This window comes from Lipotes vexillifer, unplaced genomic scaffold (genome assembly GCF_000442215.2).
Source record: "Lipotes vexillifer unplaced genomic scaffold, Lipotes_vexillifer_v1.1 scaffold741, whole genome shotgun sequence".
Classification (NCBI taxonomy): Eukaryota; Metazoa; Chordata; class Mammalia; order Artiodactyla; family Lipotidae; genus Lipotes; species Lipotes vexillifer.
In genome coordinates this window covers 806,918-816,890 of record NW_006796565.1, presented here as the reverse complement: position 1 = coordinate 816,890, position 9,973 = coordinate 806,918, and the positions used below count along the sequence as shown (strand labels likewise).

The 9,973-nt window shown below is 40.0% G+C and overlaps 1 protein-coding gene across 1 annotated transcript in view; it reads left to right on the top strand.

The window, feature by feature from the left end:
• The window catches only part of ABRAXAS2 (abraxas 2, BRISC complex subunit), a 27,604-nt gene that overhangs the window by 6,443 nt on the left and 11,188 nt on the right, over positions 1-9,973 (top strand). The window contains exons 3-4 of the mRNA XM_007468729.1: positions 2,448-2,484; positions 5,078-5,144. Coding sequence (XP_007468791.1) covers positions 2,448-2,484; positions 5,078-5,144 — 104 coding nt within the window. The remainder of the gene's footprint in view (positions 1-2,447; positions 2,485-5,077; positions 5,145-9,973) is intronic.

The window sequence follows — 9,973 nt, the reverse complement described above, 5'->3', positions numbered from 1 at the left end:
GTGGGATCTTCCCGGACCGGGGCACGAACCCGTGTCCCCTGCATCGGCAGGCGGACTCTCAACCACTGCGCCACCAGGGGAGCCCAAAAGTAGCATTTCTGATGAATGTTCTGGCTGTTTATTTATCTTTAAAGAAATAGAATGGTAAAGTAACTAAAATTCTCCAGCATAGTGTACTGTATCTTGGATTCATACACCTTCTGGTTCTTGCAGTAAATACCAGTTTCCATGGTACTGTAGATATGGAGAAGAACCAACAGAGAGTCCCAGTTAATACAGTGCCATGACAACCTTCTTTTGCTGTATAATGTTTAATTTATTAGCTACATTCAATTCGTTGTTTGAAATAGTCACGGATCTCATGAATAGAGTATTTGCTAGTATTATCTTAAATGTATTGTTATCGTTGTAATATTTTTCTTTTAAAAATAAATACATATTAGAAAATGTAAACCAAGGACTCTGGAAAACCTGGATTGAAAGGCAAAACATTAGGTAATATGCCATGAGAAGTATTCCATACCACTAGTGTGAAGAAATTTTCTGGCACAGTTTAACCACCAGAATAAGATATTTTAAATAAAATAAATTGACCAAATTTCTTATTTGTTGTAAATGTCTGAATCCACACACAGACACCTTTCCTTGACTCTACACAATAAGGAGGACTTTATATGGAATATCACATTTTGAACACTTGTTTTGAATACATATTCATTTTTAAAGCTGTGCTCGCTCGCTTGAAGCGGAGTCGTCTGCTCTTAGTGCTGGGAGCGGTCAGGAGACAGCAGCAGGGAGCTCCCTTAGTTAATAAGGTGGAAAGAACAGCAGCAGTTACTGGAAAGAACGGAAGCGGGAAGGACAGGAGCTGTTCAGCTCACCCACCAGCAGGAGAAGCAGAGACAGGAAGCTAGGCAAGCACAGCAGTATGTCCCAGTGGGGATTTGTACAGAAATGCGGGCAGAGACGCCATGCATACGTGAAGAGGGGTCCACCGCATGGAAGAGCTCTGGAGGCTTCAGAGACTCTAGAATCCGAGGCAAGCCTGCCCTGCCTCCCCCTGCTTCCAGAAGTCTATCAGCTATCGTGCCTGCCACCTTCATTCCAATCTGCACCTTATTGTGTTTGAGAGCATCCCCTTGTTTTCTCCACGGAGTGCTTGGTTAGGTATTGCAAAATCTTGTAAGAGAAAGCCTTAACTTCCTTTAGAAAATACCACATGATATCTAGAGCGTATCTTCAACATGCTTCTAATCTATGTTGCAAATCGTGAGAGAAGTCTGCTGGGGTGGATTGATGACAGGAATGTATATTCAGAGTTCAGAATTTACTCCAGGGATTTTCTTGAACAAAATATTCTTTCCTTTAAGGTAGAAGAGTTTTTTTTTCTTTTCCCTGAACTCTAGTTGACATTTTTACTACAGACATTCCATATTCTAATTACTAACAGTATCTCTGAAATAACTTCTGGTGGTATATCGTGTCATTTTTGGTGATAAAAGAAGGAAATATTTCTAGATGAGGTTTTCTTATTTGCATCACTATGTCGACAGTTATACTAGGATGAGCTTTTCATTCCTGTGGAAGTACTGGCATCTCTGTCTGTGTTTTGGCAGCACTCACATCAGTACAGAAGCTAATGGGCATAGCCTGGTGTCCTTCAAGGTTGTGGTTTCATTTTAATTGAGTTAAAATTGCAGACTGGAACTCTGTGGCTATGGCTTTATAAGCAGCAGGTGATGATTCCCTGTCCAGGAGAACGTTGTTAATAGAATTGAGTGGTTAATTAGTCCCATGGTCTTATAAAGCAACCCAGACCCTAAGCCCCCTGATGAGCTTGAAGAAATTGTTCACTATGATTAATTGCCGCAATCTTTTAAGAAGCCGTTTGGATCTGCCTTATAAATGACTGTTTCCCTTGGTACTGAAAATCTTTGAAAGGGTTAATATACTTTCAGAGTTTCTGCCCTTCCCCTTCAAAACACCTGGCCCAGTTGTCCTGAGTTGTTAGTAGGTTACTGATAGTAGGGTGGTAAGGCCTTCCTTTCCCCAAGCTGTCCTCACAGCTCTTACCCACCTTGATCAAATGCTTCCAGGCATTGATTCCTCTTTCCTCTTAGGCTTTGTTTAAATAGGTAAGATTGAGTAAGGGCACACAATAGCTACCTGTTCCTGAATAAAAGCTTTCAGATGTGTGCTCATCACACCTGGACAAATGGACCCAGAACTTTCATTCACCAGTCTACTTTGTCCTGAGAATGTGTGCCTGGGTTTCAGTGTTAAAAAGACATACTGCCTTCACTAGTGTACACACTGTTTGGGAGAGGAAAACTGTCTTTTTACTGTCTGAGATTTTGGTTAAAAATTTTTTTTAAATCCTGAACTGTTTTATAGTTGTCTGTATCTTACCTGATTAACTGAGATGTATTTCCTCTTTCTAATTACAGAAATCCACAACCATCAGCCTTGTTCAAAACTTTTTAGGTAAGCCACATCCTTCTTTGTAGCTTTTTGTCCTTATTAAAACATTAATTGATTGAAAACTAGTGAATTTAGACCTGTATGTGATTATGGCTATAAAGTTATAACTGAGGGCATCCAAATTCACTTATTTTTTGAGTGCCAGATGTGTGTGTGGCACTGTGTTAAGTTAGAAAGAGTGGAAGGGAGACAGTATAAATCTCGGCCTCAGTGGTTTAGAATGGAAGCCTTTATGCCAGCCCCTCTAGCAAGGGCTCTTCATCCATAGAGAAGGAAGTTAACCAAGGATCACATAAAATAATTGGTGTTGTTAAGAGGGATAAAAAGTGTTCAGTGTTCAACTTTAAAATGTAAGGAAAGGGAACATAAAACCTACTTTTTTGTGTTTAATATACACCAGTTGAATATTAGTACCAACTAAAGGACAGAAAGAGAAAAAGACAGGAGGAGAGATGTTCAGAGGGAGAAAGCAAAGGACAGAGAGAGTGACGGAGGCCAAGGTGAGGGAGAAAGGGGCCAGCATCTCCCACACACCGGACTTCTGTTCCCCAAACCACAGTCCAGGCCTCTGTCTGCTTTCTCAGCCCCAAACCCTTCCGCCTGATGGCAGGTATGATGAGCTCCACTCTGTTTCGTAAAACTCCCTGAGGCCCTCTTCGTCTACATTCCCAAGAACCAGGCCAATACTTTCCTTGCATTGCTGCTCATACTAGCCTGATTCGGTGTTCTTGGTCAGCACTTCCTTCTTTAACACCTGCCCACCCCTTGTGCCTGGCTGTTCCTGCTGTGTGTTCCCTGCAGCTTTCACCCTGACCCCGCTCCCATTCTCAGCTGACCCAAACACCCAGCCCCCTTGCACCCAAGAACCCATGGGGACTTGCATCATGTTCACCACCCACCTTACCCCCCACCCCTCCTGCGCACACTTGCCCATTATTTCAGAGGATTGTTACCTGTGAGCTAAGCCTCAAAGTAGCTGAGAACCTCATCTCTTAGATTTACACATAGCTGAAAGAGGAGCAGGAAGCAAGACAAGGAACCAGCAGTTCATTTGAAAAGAATCTCAGAGCAAATGAAATGATTCAGGCCCTGGTCCACACACAGCCTCTGTCTGGGTCAGAATGGGTCCTGTTTGGCCCTGACCATAAAGCTTTGCTAGGTGTGCCCTGCCCTGCCCTGCCCTTCTGAGGATTTCCTTAAACCACTGTGAGCAAAGTAGTACCAGAACGTAGACTCATAGACTCATAATTTAAATCATAGACTCATAATTCTTAGAACTGATAGAAATCTTAGAAATCATCTGTCTACTCCAAAATCTGTATTTTGCAAAAAGGAAATGGAGGCCAGGTAGGTTAAAGTGACTTGCCCAAGATCATACAGTGAGAAGCAGAACGGAGCTGGAGCTGGTATCTCCTGACTCCCAGTTCAGTGTTTTTACTATAACTTGAACTCCTTTCTGCATTATAGGCCTGGGCTTATGGTGGTAGGAGGAGGGGAGGAGGGTGGCATGCCTAAAACCACGACCAGGGGTAGAAAAGCCCACGCATCATTATGCCTGGACTGCTCATCATGGGATTCAGGTCAGATTGGTCTCGTTTAAGGGTGAGTGCATTCAGTTTGAGGCTGGTCAGACCTCGCTTCAAATCCCAACTCTTCCATCTACCAGTTCTGTGAGTTGGGGCAAGTCATTTAACCTCAGTATCTTTATCTAGAAAAATGGGAATAAAACATGTTGATTGGGACTTCCCTAGTGGCGCAGTGGTTAAGAATCCGCTTGCCAATGCAGGGGACACGGGTTCGATCCCTGGTCCTTGAAGATCCCACATGCCGCGGAGCAACTAAGACCGTGTTCCACAACTACTGAGCCTGTGCTCTAGAGCCCGTGAGCCACAACTACTGCGCCCACGTGCCACAACTACTGAAGCCTGTGCACCTAAAGCCCGTGCTCTGCAACAAGAGAAGCCACCGCAACGAGAAGCCCACACACCACAACAAAGAGTAGCCCCCGTTCGCCACAACTAGAGAAAGCCCACGCACAGCAACGAAGACCCAACGCAGCCAAAAATAATTAATTAATTAATTAATTAAAAACAAAAAACATGTTGACTTGTTGGGCTGAACTAGTACTTATCTCCCAGCACTGAGGCAAGGATGAAATGAATTAACACAAGGAAGCATGCAGTTGAGTGTCTTATTAAGGATTCAGCAAATACTCATTTCCTTTCTTCATTTCTCAGAAAATGAGCTGCTGTGTTCTTTTTTTTCCCATAGGTAATTGATACTTAGAAACAAGGAAAAGATGTCACAGCCATTTGAAACCACACATTTTATAATTACTTGCTATCAGTTCCTCCCACTTATGGAAGTAATACCCTTTGAATGTAGCAGTCTCTTGAGTAGTCTTTGATGCAAAAGATACCTCATATCAGTAAAGCATTTAGATTGTTTTCTCTTTATATACCTATTGCAGACAAGCAATTGTATCTTTATTACCAACTTTTAGGGTTAGATGACCCATAGACACATGTTACTAAACATATTCATGTCAAAATACTATGTGATTTTAATAAAATATTTTTTCTCTTAAAAAAAACAGTTTTTATGACTATGCAAGCAAAGTTAATGAAGAGAGCTTGGACAGGATTCTTAAAGATCGGAGAAAGGTATGTTCTATTTGTCACCCAGTCTGATTTGGAAATCAATCCTTATCACCCAAACTTAAAACCAGAAATGAATGTAAAATGAAACAATGAGATTTGATGTTAATATATAAGAATTCTGTTGAGTAGATTTTAAAGGTAAATTGCAAATGTGACACGATGTTTATAGTATATCAACAGAACAAAATTTGGATATTTAGAGTGATTCCATTATGCAAAAGTCAGAAGAAAAAAAGAACATGAACTATAATCTAGAAAGTTGACAATAGTTGAGTTGATTCTAGGTGGGTCTGTCTTCCTATTATGTAATTAAAAAAATAATTTTGCCAACATTTAATACACATACATTAATTTTATAATGAGGGGAAATATTTTTTAAGAATACAAATTGCAGTCAAACATCTTTAGATATGTTACTCCTTCAAGTTCAATTAACAGTGAACATAGATGTTTTTCCAAAAGGTCATGTGTTTATTATTTCTGTCAGCATATGCATATGATGTTCTGAATGTGTATACATCGTACGCAAGTCTGAACAGAATTGAAAATGAACCAAAGCTTTATTGCTGCAGCACTGTCTGATGGTCTCATTTATAATTTACTGTACCATGTATGGGGTTTACTTCTTTACCTTGGTGTATTAATTCCAGAAATATAGATTGGTCACTGAACCATCACTTGAGGGAAGAAAGTACCAATGAAAGTTTTCAACTTATTGGTACAAAATAAGAAAACAAGATGCGTTTGTTTAGAAGCATGTATTATTTTTTTAAAAAAAAGCTTTAAAAAGATTACCTGTGCATAAAAATAATCAGTGTGGGATTCCTAAGGTGTCTGAAGAAGGGCGTCAGAAATAACAGTGCAGGGCTTCTGTGGTGGCACAGTGGTTAAGAGTCCACCTGCCAATGCAGGGGACATGGGTTCAAGCCCTGGTCCGGGAGGATCCCACATGCCGCGGAGCAACTAAGCCCGTGCGCCACAACTGCTGAGCCTGCGCTCTGGGGCCCGCTATCCACAACTGCTGAGGCCCGCATGCCTGGAGCCCGTGCTCCGCAGCAAGAGAGGCCACGGCAGTGAGGCCCGTGCACCGCAACAAGGAGTGGCCCCTGCTCACCGCAACTAGAGAGAGCCCACGCCCAGCAACGAAGACCCAACGCAGCCTAAAATAAAAAATTAATAATTTTTTTTAAAAAAGAAATAACAGTAAGAGTAGATCATCAGCCTTTCCAATGTACGGACTCTCTCAGTACCACTGTCAGATGTACAGGCAGAAAGGAAAGCAGGTAAGATCACAGGAAAAATGGGAAGTGTGAGGGATAGGTCTGAAAAAAGGGCAGTGGTTTTGAGGGTGATAACAAACTCAGGAAGTGCTCAGTATTAGCAGAGAGTCTAACACAGTCCCCTGCCCAAGTGGGAAAGTGGGTTAGAGCAGCCACAGGCATCACAGTCCAGCTCCCCCATTTTCAATGACTTGCCTGAAGCATACATTCTGGGACCTCTTAGCAGTCCATATTCATCCCCCAGCCACCACCTTACTTCCTCATTCCATTTATGTTCGTATTTTAGATAATGAAGCTTTATTATACTTTCTAAAACTAAAATTTATTCCCTGAAAATTCCTATTGAAGCACAGTTGCCTAGAGCACTCACTTTATATTAAATTACCAGGAAATTTTTTTAGTAGATGAAAAAACTTTAAACTGAAAAAAATGAATAAAGTATATAAACAGGAAATTCACAAAAGAAAAAAGAAATCCACAAATGTCCAAGAAGTAAATGGAAAGATGTTCATTCTCAATTAGGAAATGCAGATTGAAGCACGTAATGCTGGGTTTTTGTCCATCCAATTGGCAGAAGTATAAAAGGATTTGCTAATATCCATTGTTGGCAAGGTTGTGGGAAATGGGGAAGCTGTAGTTGGTGGGAATGTAAGTTGATATAGACATTTGGGGGAGAGTTTTGCAATAACAGAATTTTAAATATGGAGTTCCACCTCTAGGAATCCGGCCCAAGTAAACAAAAGCATCTAGGCACAAATGTATGAAAAGCTGGCGTTACTGAACACTTTAACTCTGTGCCAGGCAGTATTCTAAGCACTTTCCAGGTACTGACACATTTAATCCTTGTAACAGCGCTGTGAGGCTGTTACCATCACCCCCATTTTATAGTTGAGACAACTAAAGATAAATAACTTGCTTAAGGTTGCGAGCAGGAAATGTTGGCGCCAAGGTTTAAACGCAGAAGTTTGGCCTTTTAATCCAGCATACGAAGATGTTTGTTGTATCTTTGCTTAATAGTGAGAATTTTGAAAGCAATCTAAGTGTCCACCAGGAGGAATGGTTAAATAAATTATGTTGGTACCTCCATGCTATGGGATATGAAGCAGCCATTAAAAAGAATGAGGGAGGGCTTCCCTGGTGGCGCAGTAGTTGAGAGTCCGCCTGCCGATGCAGGGGACACGGGTTCGTGCCCCGGTCTGGGAGGATCCCACATGCCGCGTGAGCCATGGCCGCTGGGCCTGCGCGTCCGGAGCCTGTGCCCCGCGGTGGGAGAGGCCACAACAGTGAGAGGCCCGCATATCGCAAAAAAAAAAAAAGAATGAGGGAGGTTCTCATGAATGACATAGAAAGATCTCAAAGTTAAATGAAATAATTTGAGCCTATTTTTTATAAAAACAAAAGTTTGAATGTTTAAACGTACAGAAAAAGATCTGGAAGGAAGCCAACCAAACCTAAAAGTGGTTACTTTGAGAAAGGGAGCAGAGATGCTGCTGAGGAAGGGAGACTTTATGTGATAAGGTTTTTTTAATTGTATTTTACATTGAAAATAAATTGAAAAAAAGAAAGGAGCTCTACCATGTAGTTTTTTCATTAGCACATAGGAACACATTTCCAAATTAATTTGGGGATTTTAAAATTGGATTTGCTAATTTACTATGCTGTTCTGTATTTTGGTTGTGTATTAAAATATAATCATGTTGTATTTTTAAAAAGAAAAACAAACAAATAAATAAATAAGTAAAATTGGATTTGCTGTTTTGAGACACAGCGACCAATCATAGGTTGTTAACCGGAGTTAACTTCGCTTTTCCTGGGACCAAGATTCTGACAAAAGCTGATCTTCAGTTTTGATTTTGTAGAACTTTGTGCTAAAACTAATGTTTATATTTTCTTTTGCAATTAAAGACAGGAATTTGTTGCTTCAGTTTACTTGGAAATTATGTTTTATTTTCCATGGAATTTGTTAAAGGCAGGGACCGTATTTTATGTTCATTGTATTTCCTATGGCACTTTATACATAATATAAACTCTTTAAGGATTTTTTTTCAAAAATCCAAATTTCTAGCCCCAAAACAAAGATGATACATAATGTTTAGACTGAAAATCTTTAGAGTTGACTCTAGTTTGATTTTTTTTTCCTCCAGAAATGGTACAAAGTTATATCTTCAGCTCAAAAGGGTTACAGTAGTACTTACAAAGATACATTTAAAAGTTAGGCTTAAAAATACATATGTACTTTAAACAGTATCTGACATACAAAAAATATTTTTAATTAATACCAACTCTTCAAGAAAGTGTTGATGGAACTGTTTCAAAAACTGACTCTTTGCTAGGCAGGCTTCAAACGTAATGTTTAATTGAAAAACCCTGGGAGTTCCCTGGTGATCCAGTGGTTGGGACTCTGTGCTCTCACTGCCGAGGACCCTGAAGGCCCAGCCGGGTTCAATCCCTGGTTGGGGAACTAAAATCCCACAAGTTGTGCAGGGAGGCCAAATAAAAAAAGAAAGAAAGAAAAATCCTAAGAATTGGACGCAAGTTCAGTAAGTTGAACTCATATAAAATAAGTACATAATAATTTTAAAAGTTCCCTAATGGGTCCTAAAATTACCCATTAGAAAACACAAGCTAATAAAAGATTTTTGTCATAATAGCAATTAATGTATAAAGTACATAGAAATATGTTTACTAAAAAAATGTGTGCCTCTAAATATAGAAACTCCACAACATTGCTAAAACATTAAAAAAAAAAAAAAAAAAAAAAAAAAAAAGGTTGGGTTTAAGATAGAGGCTAATGTTTTTGGTACGAAAAATCCCCCAATAGGTGCAGCAAGGTTGCGTTGGTGTGCTCAATTACTGCTCTGGCAGAATCCATATTGTGTTTGCAAAGTTTCGACCAGCCTCAGGTTTTGGGCTCAGACCAAAAAAGCAAGTGAGAGGAGGACTTCTGTCTTCTTGAAAGCACCTGCTCCGAAATAGATAATGATAAACATAACTGTTGTCTTAATATCATCGTAAGGCCAAAGAGAACAGAACTTAAAGATGACAAGTGTGCCCAGTATTGGAGATAATTGCTTTGGATCCAGAAGATGTAAGTGAATGTCTAGCACAGAGAGTAGAGAGGAGAGTCTTTGTGAAATATTGTCTGAAACTTTAGCAGAGATAAGGTTTTAGTGAAAGACATTCATAATTTTTTATCATGGCCCAAACATAGTGTTCTCTTCCACATCAGTGACCTCGTTTCTCAACAGCATTGCAACCAGCTTGTTAGCTCTAAAATGTAGAACTGTAGACATCGCCAATGTGAATTATTTTGGCATGTCATCTTTCATTGATCAGGATGAAGGGGGTTATCTTTTTAGCAAATACCAAATGAGTAAGTTGATATCCAAAATAGATTTATAAGGCTTCCCGCTTCTCTGAAAATACAAATGGAATAAAACAATTACAGTCAGTATAAGTGAAAAGCATTAGTACCCATCCAGTAGCCACTTGCAAGATTCTTTAGTCAGCGAGTATTTCATAAGAAGAATCCATGTGCTGAGCACTGCTTAG